Source organism: Gambusia affinis, linkage group LG17 (genome assembly GCF_019740435.1).
Source record: "Gambusia affinis linkage group LG17, SWU_Gaff_1.0, whole genome shotgun sequence".
NCBI lineage: Eukaryota > Metazoa > Chordata > Actinopteri > Cyprinodontiformes > Poeciliidae > Gambusia > Gambusia affinis.
Genome location: NC_057884.1, coordinates 7827075 through 7845390, shown reverse-complemented (window position 1 = coordinate 7845390; position 18316 = coordinate 7827075). Strand labels below are relative to the sequence as shown.

At 38.2% G+C, this 18316-nt stretch overlaps 1 protein-coding gene across 1 annotated transcript; it reads right to left on the bottom strand.

Annotated features, from left to right (window-relative positions):
• Positions 1–88: 88 nt before the first annotated feature.
• On the bottom strand, positions 89–12949 carry prkaa1 (protein kinase, AMP-activated, alpha 1 catalytic subunit). Its single transcript, XM_044144209.1, has 9 exons — positions 12724–12949; positions 10677–10818; positions 8100–8193; positions 7848–7992; positions 6777–6864; positions 6462–6686; positions 5863–6355; positions 5653–5779; positions 89–2678 (listed from the first exon to the last, which is right to left on the bottom strand). Exons 1-9 carry the CDS (start codon positions 12818–12820, stop codon positions 2395–2397), a joined length of 1695 nt encoding a protein of 564 aa, XP_044000144.1. The 5' UTR covers positions 12821–12949; the 3' UTR covers positions 89–2394.
• Between the last annotated feature and the right edge of the window lie 5367 nt (positions 12950–18316).

The following is an 18316-nucleotide window of genomic DNA, read 5'->3' as shown; positions in this document are numbered from 1 at the left end:
CCATTATTTAAAGAATTAGTTCACAAAGAAACATATATTCAAAATAGCTACAAAAAATGAAAAACAAAAACACTTCCAAACAACGGTATGCAATTTATTAGCGGTTTATTAGCCAGTTGTGTATACAAATGATTCAACACTTTCCATTTAGATTTACACTGCTCAATCTGGTAGGGACTCCCTTCACACCAAAGAAAAATAGAGCAATATATTGAAGAGGTTCAACCAGACAGTATTGAACAGTCTTCTAGGACACTTTCCATAATCTCTCAAAGAGTTAATGTTTTTTGCACACATTCATCTTTCCTACAAAACGCATCATGTAAGGCATGACAAGTTTTGACAATCTAGACTTTCAAGAAACCCTTTAAAAATAAGTACTATTTTAAATCATGTCTACAACACTATAAACTGTCTTTACCCCCTTTTTTTCAACGTGTGGTTTAAAAACTGAGAATATGAACTGAATATTTTTGAGTGGAAACCTTTCATACACCATGAGAGAACATGATCACAATTATTGACACACTTTGCAATTTTAATCATGATCTGAACTTATTTCAGCGTTGTTTAAAGATAAACACCAGTAACCTCAAGCCTCAGAAAGGGTGACTTTAAAAAAAAAACAAACAAAATCAAACTCGAGGTCAGACTTTTATTCGTTTTGTAAGAAAGTATTAAGTTTTTCAAAACCAGTTTAAATGTGTAAGACTAACAATATAAGCCATCAATCTTTAAAAACTGCAAAAGGTGCCAATATTTCTGACCAGCACTGGAATCAAATTTCAAGCATAAAAACGGATGAACAGTACTAATAAGGATAAGGCAGCCAAACGATTACCACTCAAAACTTTTAAGACTGAACAGGAAATGGAATGAGATGTGTTCTATTTAAAGTTTAATGTCCAGACAAACTTTATCAAATATAAATCTGTCACACGTTTACCATCTTACCAAAAACGTTTTGCCCTTAACAATTTACAGTACCAAATAAATTCAAGTTAAGTCTGGAATAAAATGTCAAATTTCAAAGGAATGTGAGAGCAATTAAAAATAAAAATCTGAAGGAAAAAAAAAAAGTATGTATTCACTGATGAACTTTCCACATATCGGCTATAACTGCTACTATTTATTTAAAATTACGCCTTGAGGTCTGTATACATGACTGATTGGCATTTATGAAATGAATGTAGGCCAAAGGCATTTCACTCAGTAATCATACTCATATCCTATACTTTACCCCGAACAGAAAAAAACATAAAAACTCAAAATCAACTTGTCCATCTAACACATGAACACTTAAAATGATATATTTCTAGATTTGTGTCATAACAAAACACCTCTTAAATTGGAAAAGCAAGCTAGTTATCTAGAAAGACAATCAAGTATCAGAGTAATTGTGATTGAGGGCAACAAAACTGACAAAGACCTAAAAACAGTAAAAAAAATAAAAAAAAAAAAAAAAGAGAAAGGAATATATATTTATATATGTCTAATATCCAGCAATAGAATTTAATGCAAGAAAAAAAAATCCAATTCTATTACAACCAAAACCTCTTCCACTTAATGCATTGATAAATATGTTCACGCCTTTATATATAAAAATGCAGGGGGACAAACAAGTTCAAACAATTGTTTTTACAAAGAGGACAAGATCATGAACATTTAAGTATTTGACAGAAACAAGAAAACCCTACATAAATCTGATGAAGCATCCTTTTTTTTTTTTTTTTGTGCCTGACACATTGCAGACATCAAGGGTCACTGCACGTTTTGGGGTCCAACTGAATGGGATCGGCATTGAGAACAGTGCAGCGCCCCGATACATCTGCAACGCCTCTCTGATCCCTACCAAGAAAAAAATAAAATAAAATACAAGCAGCAGAAAATTAAAGAAAGTTGTGCAAAAGTGCTTCCTGCCTCCTATGACTGCCACTCAATTCTTAACTCCCCCAACCCGTGGCTTCCTCCTCTGCAGGCCAAAAAACCCCCAAAAAACAAGATTTTGTTCTCTGTACTGAAACGTGTGCCTTACAGGTTACAAGTACAGACCGTTCAGTGTAATCACTTCCGCATATAGTTGTACTTGTGGGCATCTGTTGTTAGGACTGATTTGCAAATTCAAAGACTCCCCCCGACCCCCATCTTCTTACCCTCTCCTCTGAAATGTTCTGTCCTAGTTAAGTAGCATGTGATTCCTCTTTCTTCAACTCCTACAGACCCAGTCAGCTCAGTATACCTCCCCCTACAGCTCAGGGAACGCCAACCTGCATCAGTGCCATGGAACAATCACTTCATCCTCAGCCTGGATAAAGTGAGCCATGAATCGGTTGCATGCTTATTGCTATAAAGACACTCAGAGAGAAAAAAGGCTAGCGATGATTGTTTTGCAAGCTATCGTGCAAGTAGTTTAATAAGATTTGCGCACATCTCAAAGAACTCGATGGTGTGGCTTCCCGGTCGGGGGGCGGGCGTGCTGTCCGCACCACCCGACGAGTCGACGGACGAGGTCAGAGAGGATCCTAGGGAGCCTTCGGCAGTCTTGGTGGGCTGCACAGTGCTGGAGGTGGCCGAAACGTCTGCTCCCTCTGCGTCGCTCTTTACTGTGGCCCGGTGGTTGCCCACGGACCCAGAGCGGAGAGGGGTAGCAGTTCCAGATTTAGTCTCCAGCATATCATCTGAACGGCACAAGAAAGACTATGTTTACAAAGGAAAAACCAACAAAAACTTACAAACACACACAAAAAAAGATTTAAACTATTCTTCTGAGAGATTAACAGCACTGACTAGCAAGGATCCATATCAGCAACTGGGAAATACTGATTATAATTTATTACAGACATTCTGTCATAAAACATATAATGTGAGTTTTGTAAAATCTTCTTTTGTGAAAACAAAGAAATGGGGGGAATCTTTGGTTGAATCCCATAGGACACTCCCTACCACTCGCAACCCCCTTCCTCCTTCCCTTGGCATTTCATTCAGGAAGTGGTTCACATACTTTACTGAGAATTCTCCAAACAGCATGATCAGTTCTCACCAATCTCTATTATATAAACATATATGGTCTAACATGCCCATGTGAGTTGTGTAAACAGTCCTGCAGCAAATACGTTTTGTTTTGCTGGGGCAAAAACATGACTTCAATTAAACCCAGTTGACAAAGGACATGGATTTTTATCAATGTTATACCAATACACCAACACAAACATGTAGTATGTCTTATATTGTCTTAAAATATCAGACTTTAATGGGGATACTAATTTTGAAATATGCTTGGAGTACACTGATGTGTGGTCTGATGGCAAACATACCGAAGTATTCAAATCTTTATAAACTTAGTATAACCATGTTTCACTGGGTTTTAAGATATTTTCTTTGTATATATCTTAACAGAAATTAGTTTCTTTTTTGCTTATTAAGAAAAAAAAATGGCATTCAGGCTTAGTTTTCCAGAAAAACATTGTTAAAATTTTGTTCTACTGAATCTTGTGAGCTGGATTTATAGTTATCACTCTAATAACCAGCATTTGCATTCAGTTTAATCTTTTGCAATAACCAGCAATTAATATTTATATTTTTAAGCTGCAAGAGCAAAATTCTTCAGTCATTTGCAAGAGGTCAGCTTTTATTACCCACTAGTGGTTTTCTAGCATCCTTTGATGACAATCAAAGGCAATAAATCTCACAAGAGGTTTCCTTGTAAAAATCCAAACAATACCGACCACACATAACTTTATAAAATTTACCCTTTGCTTTTGAAACATTAAGCTTTCACAACATATTTTCTTTGGCACGATCTACAATTGAGCATTGCTAACAAATCAGGTCAGCTAGGGTCAAATTTTAGCCTCGTCCCCTTTAAACAGCACGACTGTGTCACATCAAACTCTCCACAAAAACACTCCTAACATTTTCGATTGAAGTTATTGCCAAGTCCGTACAGACAACCAAAAGCCCTCGTTTTTAGTCAATCATTAGTGAAGTCTATACTAGAGCAGCACACTGCAGTACACGAGTCAGATAAGCAACCCAAATATATACAGCTCATGTTTCGCCAAGATATCTAGGTCAACATAAATATGCCATTAACGTGTTATGTTTTTGTCAACAAAAAGCAGAGTTAATTAGCTCAATAGAAAACAAACATTTAAAGTACAGAAAAACACAGGGATGAGTACTTTTAAAGAAAGGACAACCTCTTGCCAGATCTTAAGAAAACCATTTTTTGCAAAGGTTAATGAGTAAGGAAATGCTTTAACATGGGTGTTAAAGGTCAAAAATACAAGGTTTCTTTCAGTTTCTCTTAATTGAGGTCTACCTTTTGCAAAAATATTCAAAATTGTAAATCATTGTTTTTCTAATGACTGAATTAAATATCAGTCATTAGTTGCATTAATTAAACAAAAAGTGAATGGTGGTAAAAGAGAGATCCACAAAACAGGTGGGAAATAGAGAATACTCTATTCTATGAATTAAAGGGGAAGTTTAAGTACTTGTCTTTTGAAGACTAGAATGTGTTTAATTCTTCAAAATAAGTATTTTTTTTAACTAACCCAAAGACATATTCTTTACCAAGTTCAGTTTTACAAACATGCATGTGTTCACTAACATTCAGCTAGAGATAAAAACACCCGACTGCTATGAATAGGACTGTAGTGATACACTAATCTCATAATACGATATATATCATGATATTCAGCAAGCAATACGATTCGATGCGGTTATGATTTTCTGAAGGACAGAATGATTTGATAACATTTTGTAGCCGTTCCATAGACTTGAACTGATGGTGAAATACTAGTCTAATAAATGTTGTTTTTGTTATATATTTGATTTGTTTAAATGTTTGTTGTGTGGTTTTGTGCATTTGGTTATGCAGAAAAGTGTCTTATTCACTTACATTATGTAATGTAGTTTATCTATTTCGTTTCATTATTTAATTAATCGTAAACAGCTGTTTCATTACACGTCATTTTTAATTTTAACGTACATGTGCAACTGAGTAAAAAAAATGTCATGTGTGATAGCTGTCATTTATTTCATGTGGATTTGACATAAAACTCAAAGTAGGATTTAATATTTTGATGCTCGCGGATTAAAAATCGATACCCTTTCTGAGGAAAAAAAAAAAAAAAAACATTGATAAATATCGTAGAATTTATAAAATTACACAGCCGTAGGGATGAACCAATATTAGCTCGATGTTGGCAAATATTCCTGGCTAACAAATGAAACGCAGCCATTTGCTGTAGAGCGCATCTATGTTCCCCTGTCTGACTGGTGATCAGTGGCCAACTGATAACTCTAATGAAACGAGACTGTTTGTCAGACTCAAGTCTAAAACCTCGAGTCCAAGTCAAATGTCAAGAATTTAGAGTATAAATTTACACCAAATTTCAAAGCTCTTTTTAAGCCACGCTGCTTGAGCCAACATTTCTGACTCATCAATAACTCCACAAGCTGATGGCAAGTGTAAGAGGGCCCTTGTGCCCAGACTGCTGTAAAAATTTGGCTATCTTCTTCACAGGAACAGGCAATCTTACAAAATGCAACTTTAGGTTCATATTTTCGCTGTTGTGTGGAAAACCGAATGAGGTCAAACACGAACTAATACCATCCTAATATGCAGAACTGAGTGGAAGAACTTACCATCTATGCTACGAAAGTCAAGGAGGTAGGTTCTGCTGTCCACCTGATAGAGTTGAAGGCTCATCTTGGTCTGCATTCCTGTGATAGGATTCTTCCTCCTCACACGCAGATAATATGGATTAACAACCTAGAAAGAACAAGAAATTGAATACTGTAAACACACATTAATCGGTTTTAAAAACTGCTAACATTGGATGTTTTCCCCCTTACCTTCCACTCATAATCCAGCTGTTTCATTGCACGGCACACTTCGGTCATAATGTCGTTGGGTCTGCTCTGACTGCGGATGCCCAGGTGCCACTTGGCTCTTCGCACGCCCTGGTGCTTGGACTTCTGGGGGTTCAGTTCGTCCAGTGTGTGGCGAGACCTCGGAGGAGGCTCCGCCACGAAGACGGGTAAACGCTCAGGGTGGGGCTTGATGATTCCAGCCACGTCGTCCAGAAAATTGTCGGGCGGGCTCGAGGCCAGGTAGAAATCCTTGGCCTCACTCATGATGCGCCGATTGTCGATGATTAGATGGTAGGCCACTGCTAATGGGTCCTGGTGGTTGCGACTGTAAATGCAGGAGAGAACCTCCTCCTCTGGGCACTCAAACTTCTCACACACTTCTTTCAAGGCCTCGTCATCAATCATGTTGTTGCTGTAGGAGGGGTCCTCAGGAAACAAGTACTTTGGCAAATCTTGTTTGAACCAATCGTCCTCTCTACAGTGGAGAAATAAACAGATCAAGGGGTGAAACGCGCTAAAGAAGTCGTCTTTATAATCCAAAACAAAATAAAGACAATAAGGATATTGTATTTTTGGATTACCGGATTTCTTTAATAGTTGCCCTTTTCATTGGGTCCACTTGCAGCATGTGTTTAAGGAGGCTTACTACTGAGGGGTTCAGATACTGCGGCGTGAAAAAGATCCCATCGCAAATCTTTTTAAAGAGCGTTGGCACATGGTCGTCATCGAAGGGGAGTGTCCCACACAATAACGCATACAGAATGACACCACTACTCCATATATCCACCTCAGGACCGGCATATAACCTGAGGACAGGTGTAAAAAATATATATGCAAGACTCGATGCAAAGTTTGACTTTCAGGGCTAATTTTCCACTTGAGAACTGGTTCATTACCTTCCTGAGATGACCTCTGGAGCAGCATAGTTTGGAGAACCACAACTTGTTCTCAAGAACTCTCCGTCTGACATCATGTTTGACAGACCTGCACAGAATTTTGAATTGTTAATGCATTACAAGGTTTGGTGTCATGTTAGAATCACAAACTTCAACTGGAGACAGATCAATGCATTATTTTTTACAAATAAAAAAAAAGAAAGAAAAGTAAAAGTCCCCCTCGCTACATTTCTTCCAGCAGGCTCAGGGGAGCTGACCAGAGTTTGTGGGAAAATAAAGTTAAGAGTTATAATGTGAAACATTTCAAAGGAATTTCAAAGGCACATCTGCAGTTAATTTTACAATAATCAAAATTTACTCAAGGATTCACAAGCTATTCCTCATATGTCTCAGAATAATACTAATAAAAAAACAGTAACCTTCAATCTTCACCTTTTTGTGTCACTTGTTCTTCTTTATGGCGTTATGAACATAAAAGACAGTAATGCTATGGCTCTGTTTGCCAAACAAACAGCAGTAGTAAAGTTCCCAGAGTTTATGTGACCTTATCATTACAACTCATACTTAGGCTCCTTATGAAGAGAGAAAATCTCCTATTGTTGGAAGCAAGAATAAATCTGAGTCATAGATAAAACAAATGCAATAACAAAGTAAAGCAGGAGTAAGTTGAATGTCGAGCTTCAGCACTATTTATCTATCCATCTAGCCTTGGGAGTATTTTCCTGTGACAAAGAGGAATTCACCTTCCTCTATTACATATTCAGAACTTTTTCAGGTCTAACTTCACATTTACTCTGACTGTGCACTGATGTTCTCTTTTCTAGGATCAGGCAACAGCCAATTTTCTGGTAAACAAGACAGTGCTGCTAATAACTGGAAAGCCTGCCTGTGCTTTCTACGTCAGCATTCATGACTGTTCCTATACTAACGCATATCAAACAATGCCTGCTCTTAAAAACATCACACCAGAAAATGCTTGGAGAGTAACCCGAAACCTCACTGGCTATCCTCTTACTATAACGACAATGGCGTCTCTTATCCAGCCTGCCAGGTGAAGTGTAGAGTACATACCGAAATCTGCGATCTTTGCATTCATGTGCGCATCGAGCAGCACGTTCTCAGGTTTGAGGTCTCTGTGCACCACCATGTGCCTGTGGCAGTAATCTACCGCTGATATGATCTGCTGGAACAGTCGCCGACTCTCCTTCTCTTCCAACTAATAGATCAGAAATGACCCGTTAGCGTTCACACAGACCAATCAACGTAAAATATGACCCACTGATCTACAACTATAAGATCGTCTTCTGTGTTGTCATGTCGTACCTTTCCATTTTTGCAGATGTAATCAAAGAGCTCTCCACCTGAGACATACTCCATGACCATGAAGATATCTGTAGGGGTGCTAATAACTTGATACCTGCAACAACAGTAACGAAAAGATTAAAATCACATGAGTTATTAACAGCTGAGGAACAGAACTGACCCAAAACAGCTCAGATGCCAGGAACCTTATTTCATATCGTGCCAAAGAAAAATCTGTCAGACATGAATATTTGACTTGACACATCAAAACATGATTACAATTGAGTTTGAGCAATGAAATGTTAGAGAAATCTAATCTATTATGTTTAATATCTTATAAGCGCAACTTCTGTACTTAAAACTTTTTTTGTTTAATGGGAAGCTTATAAGGTTGTACATGATTAAGTGAGAACCAGCATCTGGTTTGTGACCAGTTTGCAAACACACACACACACAGAGCGTTGTTGTAATGATCTATGACCCCGTCTAAACTATGGTACTGTCACCTTTAGCTCCCAGTGCTCATTTCTCAGTAGAAGCTGTGCTGAATTCCCAGAATATGCTCTGAACTTAGACGTATGTCGTTTAATCGTAAAAACATCAGTTAAAACCAAAAGGCTTTAATAGCAGGAGCAACAAAATCTTTAACGACTTTAATGTGGAACTTACACTGCAAGCAAAAAAAACAAAAACAAATATCAGCATAAACAAATGTTCTTTCTATATATATGCCAATTATTAAAGCGTGTGACATATGATATTCCCTCCTAACACAGGTTTCTGCAGTTGTCTTGATACATACAGATGCAAACCTTTCTAAACTTATTCTCAGCTCTAAAGCAGTTTGCTGAATGCCGAAATAATGTTTGTATTTTTCTTCTCCGTTTTGAAATGACTCATTGATAATTTGCCGTGCCGTTTCTACGTCAACCAGAACATAAAAGTCTCCTTAGTGTTTAAATGGAAGGCAACAGGGAACAAGGGGAAAAAAATTATTTGCCTCCCATTTAAGTCCTTAGGCTTAAGTGAGTTGTTTAGAGCTGTGGCTCATCTTCCTCATGCAATCCTATTAAAGTGGATGAATTAGGACACAATTCAGGTATCTTTTATAGCTGATTTCTTTGAAAGATACCCCCATCACATTTAAAAGATATTAAGCAACCAAATGTGCTTCTTTTTCAATCAGAGTATGTTTACATATTAATCTGAGACTTTCTTCTCATAGAGCTGTACAATCTAGTAAATTTCAATAGTTATCACGGTCTTAATGTGTACAATATTACATTTGCACAGGAAAGACTAGGCACAATGTTTGATTGGATATTATATTTCCGATGATTTAAAATCTACCTGACAATATTTGGCCAATTGGATTAACTTTTATTTAACAATAAAAATGCACTTTTATGTTTTCCTCATATTATGCATCTCTAAGTGGTTAGCTCATCATTAATTTGGACAATCCAAAAGGAGAATAAAAAAAATATATAGAAATTTGAAGAGTGAGGGAAAGAAAAAAACAACAACATTCAATTGTTCCTCTGGAAGCCCATTTCCACCTTGAAAGAAAAAAACAAAAGCCCAACAGGAAGCTTTCATGTCATCATTATGAAAATGAAAGTCATAATTTTGTGTTTTAAAGTCATAGTTAAAATTTTTCTTCTGGTAATTATAAATTCAAAACTTGTAATATTGAGATTTACTCTTGCAATTATGTCTTCAAAACTCGTGATTAGGATATCTTCTTGTGTTCTTATTTCTTCCCTTTATGGCGGAAATGGGCTTCCATACATTTGTCATAGTTGCACTGCTGCATTTGCTCCGAGACTAAACAGGCCACACCACAGAGTTTGTTCCATTTGCTTCAGCCCTCTGGAAAAGATGGCATCTCGCTCTAAGATCCCACACACAAAGTTTACATTCTTGTGCATGCATGACATGGAGCTGATATTCAAGACATTGGCCACACCTTTACTAACCTTCTAACTATAGCCAGCAGACAATTACCCATCAGGCAGGAAGTACTGCAGCAATTTCCTTCATTGTACTTAGATCAGTGCTCCTTTCACTGCTGTATGTAGCAGCATGTTGCTAAATAGAATAGATTTTGGATAGTCTACTCCAAAAGGTTCATAAGGTTCACTCCTTATGGAAGCGCAGGACAATTTGCAACACGAGTGGGACACTCAGCTCCAACAGTAACTGCAATATGACTCATTGAAAATATCTGTCATCTTTCCACATTAGCAGGTACAAATGTTGTCAGGAACTTCACAAGTCATTTCAAGCAAGGCAAGGCAAGCAACGTGGTTACTGCCTCAAAAAGCTGCTCTTCGGCGAGTAATTATTTCAGGACAAAGAGGTCACACGGCCCGGTAAGGCTGGGGTCGTTGATAATGCACTTTCTGCTCATTACAATGCACAACAAGAAGGGGGAGGGCGCTGATGGAAAGGGACACGGGGTCAGATGATATCACCCTGACGGATGCATCCTGGAACACACCATTTCTAAAGTCTGGAAATAGCTCAGTGGCTGGCATTAATGTGGCGGCGGGGGGGATTACGCGGCGGTGAGCGGGTGTGTAATCTAGGACTTACAGTTTAATTATGTGAGGGTGCCTGAAAAGCTTGAGGTTCTGGATCTCCCGGCGGATTTTTCCCACCACGTCCAAGCTGCGGATCTTCTGCCGGTTCAAGATTTTCACGGCCACTTGGTGCTTGGTCAGCTCATGTTGGCCCACTGCGCAACAAGCAAATAACAGAGGGAGAAGTATTGAAATCAGAAAGCAAAAGCACATGAATATCTGTTCAAAGACTGAATAGTCAAAGAAAATGTTTGCAAGAGCGGCAATAACTGGCATATCTTTCATAACGCAAGAAGAAAATACTTTCAGAATATTAATCATTTAATAGTTACAATAGCTGTGTTTAAGGATGTGCAACAGACAGAGATCAATAACTGTTTATTTGGACTCATCTCTGCAGTCCACACGAGGAATCAGAGTTCAAAGTTTACAGCCCAACTTCTAGCTTCTGTGCCGCTCCTCAAAGTCGTTTGTATCTTCTTGACCTCAACTCTTTATGGCTGAGGTTTGTTGAGGTATTTTGCTTGAATCAGATTTACTACTACAAACACATGCACACGTTTTATTGCACTGTGATATGCAACACCTTACAAATGTCAAAGTAGAAAGTATTAACTTGGATGCGCAAATATCTCAATGGAGAATTTCATGCAAAAATGTTCTTGTTGAGTCCATTGCTGCTCGAGGATTATTCCAATACGACAGCAAACAAAAACAAAAAAATAATTTCAATAACTGATCAAATAGTGGAATAACAGAGCAGTTTGACATGTTAGTCGATGCTCAAAGTTTCACTTTATCAGATGTGCTGAGAAAATATTTAAAGATACAAAGAGGAAATGCCAGGCCAACTTTGCCAGTCGTGATAAGACACTGAGGAGTTGGAAACTTAAAAATCCCTTTTTTCTCTATCTCAATCAGTGAATACCACAGCGCTTTAATTTCTGCTGAAGTGAATTGATCAAGAGCTGATTTCAGAAGTTGCAAGGAAAGGCTGAAAGTATTGCAGCGAAGTTGCTTGGTTTTTAGTCCTTTTGAACTTTTGCTCTCAGCCTGTCATAAAAGATGACAGATCTGGAAATGTTGGCTGACTATTTATAACTCTTTTTGTAACATTGTATAAACAAAGCAGCCATTCCGACACAATTTTACAGCAACTACCACCTAAGTAAACAGACCATTTCACACAAACCTTGATCACAAAATCCAATATGCCTGCCACATATTTGGAATCAAACAGACGCAGTAATAAAAGATTTATTTGTACTCCGGAGAGCAATTCTATTACACTCTGTGCAACTTTGTAAGTAAACATCCTTCTTTACTGCTTAAATCTGGATACCCTTCGCTCAGGGCAGCAGCTCCAAAGCACTAACACCGTGTTTTCCTTTCATCAGCTACAGGAACTGGGGTACCAGGGAGATGAGTCACTGAAAATTAACTAACTATAAACAGACCGGCTGTATGTTAGGTCCAGGTTTATAATGTGTGTCGGGGCGGGAGGTGGGGGGAGCACAAATTACAGCTAACAAATCCCACCTCTGTCCAAACTGAGTAGGTAACCTCTGTTAATGACCTTAGCTACTACTTGGGTAGTCCTCTGAAAACACTGGGGCGAACATTTAACTGGTTTTGACCCACTCCCTCTCCAAACACACCTGGAAGCGTTAGCATTTCCTCACCCGTAAAGGTCACAATAGTAATTTTAATGTTTGCAAACAGGAAAAGGGGGACGAATCAATAGCAGTCAGGAAGATTTACTTCAGTCCCAACAGCGACTTGTGGATCACTGGGTTAGCTAACAGCGCTATTACCGCTAACTAATACTTTTGTGTCAGAAATAATCGAGAAGTCTTGCTAGCTCTGTTGAATCATTCAGTGTCTTTACCCTAATATGTGGCGTTTCTCACAAAGTAGGTAAAGCTAGAACATGACAACATATGCGCTACATTTCCGATTTGGCGAGTTTAGCTCGCTAGCAGGCTAAGTTAGCGGATAAGCTAAAAGCCTCCATCTTTCAGTCGCCAGGACGCACAGACGGCAACACATACGAGACATACCTTTAACCTTCCCAAAAGTCCCGACTCCAAGCGTATCACCGAGAATGTAATGTCCGATTTTAACTCTACCCTCGTGTTTCTGTTTCTCCGTCGCCATCTTCCCGCAGTGGCCTTTCTGCGGGGTTAGCTTGTTGCAGCCAGACACGGACCAAACTCTGTGTGCGTCTCTCGACAAGTCCGAATCCGCTCCCCGACTCACGGAGGAAAGAGATCCACCCCGGCACGAGCATGATTCGTCAAAGCCCGTAGGCGTGGTACAGTGTTGCCTTCACTGCGCGAGCAAAACTCCGAAATTTCAGTTACATATCCCGAAATTTCAGTGAAAAATCCCTTTATTAAGTCTCAGTAAGTAAGTAAGTAAGTAAGTAAGTAAATAAATAAATAAATAAATAAATAAATAAATAAATAAATAAATAAATAAATAAATAAATAAATAAATAAATAAATAAATAATTCACAGTTGGAATAGTGTTTTCAAGATAGAAAACTTGCCCAAAAAGTGTGCCTACTTCTGACACGTTTTGTGATCAAATAGCCTGGTTTTTTGCTCATCTGACAATAAAACCCTTCTGCCAGTAATGGTATGTGTAACTTCTTAACATAACTATACAGCTTTAAAAAACAAGGAACAACGAAATATAAATAACTATTAAAATATTTATAAGTTAAACTTAGTCTAAAACCAATAGAAAATAAAACTTCATACATCAATGTTCATAAAAACTCCATGAAAATGACTAAGGTCATGCAACACAGCATCAGAAATTTCACTTGCAAAATCAAGATAGGTTATACCAGTTGTCTCCCAAATACACACCTGAAGCATTCAAATAAGACCAATGTATCCTGTATCCTGTAAATGTACATATTGAGGAAGCAAACATGTTGCTTGTCCCAAAACCATAAAAAAAAACAAAAAACCCTTGTGTATATTGATAGTATGCAGGCGCTTAGCCAGCTCTTATGGAGAAGGCAAACTCTGCTGGCACATAAATGTTGATCTCCAATTCATTCTGTGCAAACTCTATTCCAATGTCACAAAAGACAGACAAGCATTTGAGAAATGAACCACATGCAGCCATTAAATTAGTAATCATATTTTATTAGTTTCTTGTGTTTTCTCTAATCTAATTTTGAACTCAAGGCATTACATGCCAATATTGCTTACTGAGACAACTGTCATTAATTAAAATATGGAGATGTAGACAAGGTTTTATAAAGAATTGAGAGCGGAAAGAAAGCTAAGTCCAGCTTAAGCCAGGATAGTTTTCCAACATTCCAGAATTGCTTCTCAAATAGAAATCTACCATCTCATTGAGGTAGTAGCCTACACTGATATTCCCCTGAATCCTTGAGGTTGTGCTTTCTGAAGGGCAAATATTTTTCCCTCATCTAAGTTTTTTCTTCTTTGCAGATCATATTTTCTGTTCACATCAAATGCAGCAGAAGGATTTTTAGGTTTTGATCAAGGTGTAAGCAAAAACAAACAACCTTACAAGAATGTCTTTATTTAAGGGTTCCGGGTAAATAAGTTCAAAAGCATGAAGGTTACATGATGATTAGGATTTATTGACCAATAAAATTAGACATCACCAAAACCTGAGCCGAGGTGGACAGAAAACTAATCCTCCGTTCCTCTGTCTGTACCACAGAAGTCAGGTACTATTGGATGTATCTAAATCAAGCCATGCAATGAGACAAGGATCCCAACAGGACAGACACTCCATGTCAGAATGGGTGAAAAAGAAGAAAGTCCATAGCTCAGCCTGATCCTGGTTCTGAACCCAAAGCTGACCTCCACAAGCAGAAACAGTGGAATCCGTTACAGATTCTACCCGGTTAGATATTCACTGCCCTGCCCCAATGAAAAGAAGACAACGAGGAGGAAACCAAAGAAATGCATTGATGCAGATCAGCTGGAGCAGTCGGAGACACAAACAGCTGCAGCTTAAAGAAGGGAAGCAGAACTGGCTGGAATGAATCAGGGAACAGGTTTTACAAGCTCAAACAGGAAGCTTAACTAAACTCTGACTCCAGTCTGTGGCGATGAACAAAAAAGTAGAGCCTAACGTGACAATAGGTACCACTGGTAAATAACTTTAGAAAGCATGAAGTTAGAACACAGAAACCTCCTGGTAACAAGTGGGGCTTCTCCACAGAGAAATGAATCTAATCACCATCTTTAATATTCTGTTCGGAAGCACATTCCTTACTCTATGAGAATGAAATAACCGGAACGCCATTTTTTTATTCTTGTCCTCATAACTCCAGCACATAAATCCTATCATCTCTAAGTATTTTCCATTTTTTATATTCTTCTAAATTCAGTGTTGCACAATGTAGTTAGTGGAGTTAGTTGGGAAATTTGAATTGGGTAAAGCTCATTCCCAAAGGAAGAAATTTCACCATATTCCAGATTTGACTGTGGATTTCTCCATTTGAATCCTCTGCCATAACAGATAAGTAAGGTGGAAAAATAAATTTAGATGTTGTTATTTTCTCGTTTACATTGTTGTAATGATTGCTTGGAGATTAAACTGAAACTGAGAAATTATTTTTAATTGCACAGCTCAAATACCAGGTCCTACATTTTGGTAGCACCATGATTCGGTGGAGAGTTAATGGCCGCAGCATAAAGTAAAAATTACAAGTGCTGCATTCAGATACGTCTGGCTTTAGAGACACAAGTCATGTATGCTTTGTAAAAGTATATGATTCTTCAAAAGTTTATGACAAAACCCAGTTTCACACAGCATGTTTGTTCCTGGAATCATGTCGCCGCCAGTGCAGAGCTTGTTGAATGGCAGTAGCATGTGGGTATGAGTGCACCTGCACATATACTTTGGATGTCAACCTTGTGACTCGAAGGGCAGCAAATAGACATCCTGTTGAAAGCTATCTTCTCTTTTGAAGCCTCCTTCAAACTGTTTTGAACTTTTTCAAGAAAAGTGAGCTATGGCTTCAGAGAAACATCCTGATCTGATTTCCAGGATGAGGATTTTCCCCAGGCGAAAGTGCTACTTGCGTAGCTCAGTCATTATTAGACTGAGATTTTGAATGTTTTGCCAGGAAATTTTCCACATCACAACCGCTTTATAAAAAAACTGTGGTCACTTTAAATACAAGGCGAGAAATAGAGACTTCCAGGACTTAATCTAGAAAAGTGAATAAGTTCCAAAGAAGCAGAATGAACACTGTAAATAGAGGCCCATTGAGTAAAACTCCACGTACTGTACTGTATAAAATGGCTGCGTTTACAGTATGTTATCGGCAGCTTACGGTCATGCCACTTTAAACACTCCCGATCTCCTATGAACTCGGAAGCAAAGCAGAGTTGGGTCCGGTTAGTACCGTACTTGGATGGACGATCACTTGGGAATACCAAGTGCTGTGAGCGTTTTGTCCAGCAGAGGGCGCTGACGCATTATTTTCCCTTTCACCAAATTAGGATTTTGACCTTTTGACCACCATCAATGGGCACAGCTGCTACTTTCAAATGGATTGGCCTTTTTTTGTGTGTGGCGACTCACAAAATTTTGGAGTAGGTTAGTCACAATTCTTAACCAGCGTCATGTCTGCCTGCTCCTGTACTTATACCCTACAAGTGTTCTCCATATACACTTGAGAACACTTGTATTTGTTGGATACACCGCAAGAAAAAATTTTCTACCCAGCATATATGCAAGAATCAGTTGCAAGAACAGAGTGATGTAATTTTGTTCTTGTGGTTCTGGAAGAGAAAACAACTTTCTCTGTTCTTACAGAGTATGGAACACCCTTGACACAGTTAATATATCATCTGAGTTTTAAATGAAGGTCCTGGGATGTTTTTGCTCTGTGTTTGCATCTACAATTGTTCTATACTGATCTATTTCCTAACTATAGACATCCCCATCTCCAGATATACTGCAGGCATTCATTTGATACACAATTATCCACATGTATCCCCTTATAGACCTGAAGGTACTGGGCAAGAAGCACAATGATGTTTTTGTCGAGTCCGATCACATTAAAGTTTTTATGCAATTTACTCTAAGTTCAATATCTTTATATTGAAAGTACATATCCTCTCACTATAATAGAAATAAGTCGAAGTATCAAATCAATTCAATCATATAGTCAAATTTGATAACCTTTCAAACAGATTTTGAAAGGTAATCAAAGGAAGCAAATCTAGTCCATAACGTCAACCAATTAAAAGCTGCCAAAGAGAAATCCAGGTAACTGCATCAAATCTTTGTACATTAAAAGACAGGCCTCGGTGTATTTTTTACAGGGTGAAAAATTTAAGTTACATGCAGAAATAGCTCAGCTAGGCTGAACTTTTGCTGTGTAGCTAAACAAAGAAATGCAAGGCTAGGGTTAACTCTACCCATCCAATATGCCCACAAGAGATCAAAGTTGGAATCACATCTGTTTAGGTTGTGAATTTGTGAGCCTCCTCAACTTTCTATCATTGATTATAAGTGTAACTTAGAGCTATGTAAGGGCCTAGAACTGATGTTTATTTCAGTATCAACATTGCAATTTAAAATCCTCTCACACCACTGTCCATTTTTCTGAAGTTACTGTGTGAGTTTCTGGACAGATATTGTTTTTTCATCAAAATGTGGTATATCAATCCTATAAACAGTTAGATGCGCCACCGTTAAGAGATCCCATTGTTCCAATTCAGACCCAGCTCATCATTTTGGTCATTTCACATTTTCTATGACCTCTGATTGCACCTGGTTTTTTTCTGTTAGCAATTTGCAATAAATTATGCTTATTGTACACATTGTTATGAATAATGCTGGTCCTCAGTGCTTTCTTAAGGGTTTCATTGCCATAATGTATCATATGCAACACATTTATTTAAAGGTGGCCTTCTTTGAACGAACTATGATCACTGCTTTAGATGAACAGAAAAAACAAAATCACACAAGAGTGCACAGTTGCGCTATGTGGGATGAGAGAAGTGCAGCAGTGATTTGCTACTAGATTGACTAAACGTCGCTGAAGAAGTCCTGTGATAAAGGAAGTAGCTTGGTTCTTTAGAGCCACGAAGGCAGTCAGCCAAGCTTTAAATTGAAATTGAAGGTGAACCGGGAGCCAATGCAGGCAGACGGCACTGGAATTATGAGCTCTTTTCTGTACTGCTCAGCATCCTCGCAGTCACATTTTAAACCACCTGCAGGCGAGTTACTGGAGAATGGGCGAGGCTTTAAATGCGTAATAATTCAAAACGTAATAAACCAGAATGCAACAAAAGCGTGAATTATGAGAGAAATTGTCAACTTCTGGAAGTCATGACCTGACAACAAACCACCAAACAGCTGAGCATTAGGGGGGGTCAGGGCCTTGTAAATGTATTCATACCTCTTTTCACATTTCTTGTCAAGTTAATTAAAAACACAACTGCTTCATTATCTTTGGACCATTATTCACCTCCTTTATCAGGCATGATATTCAGTGTACATCTGCTAGTGGTATGAGTAATCTTGAGTTAATAGTAACAGTCCAGCACCAGGTTCAGTTGGTCAGTGATGCAAAAATTCCAATAACAATACATTGAAAGAGGTGATAAAGTTTAAGGTGTGAATAATTTTGCAAA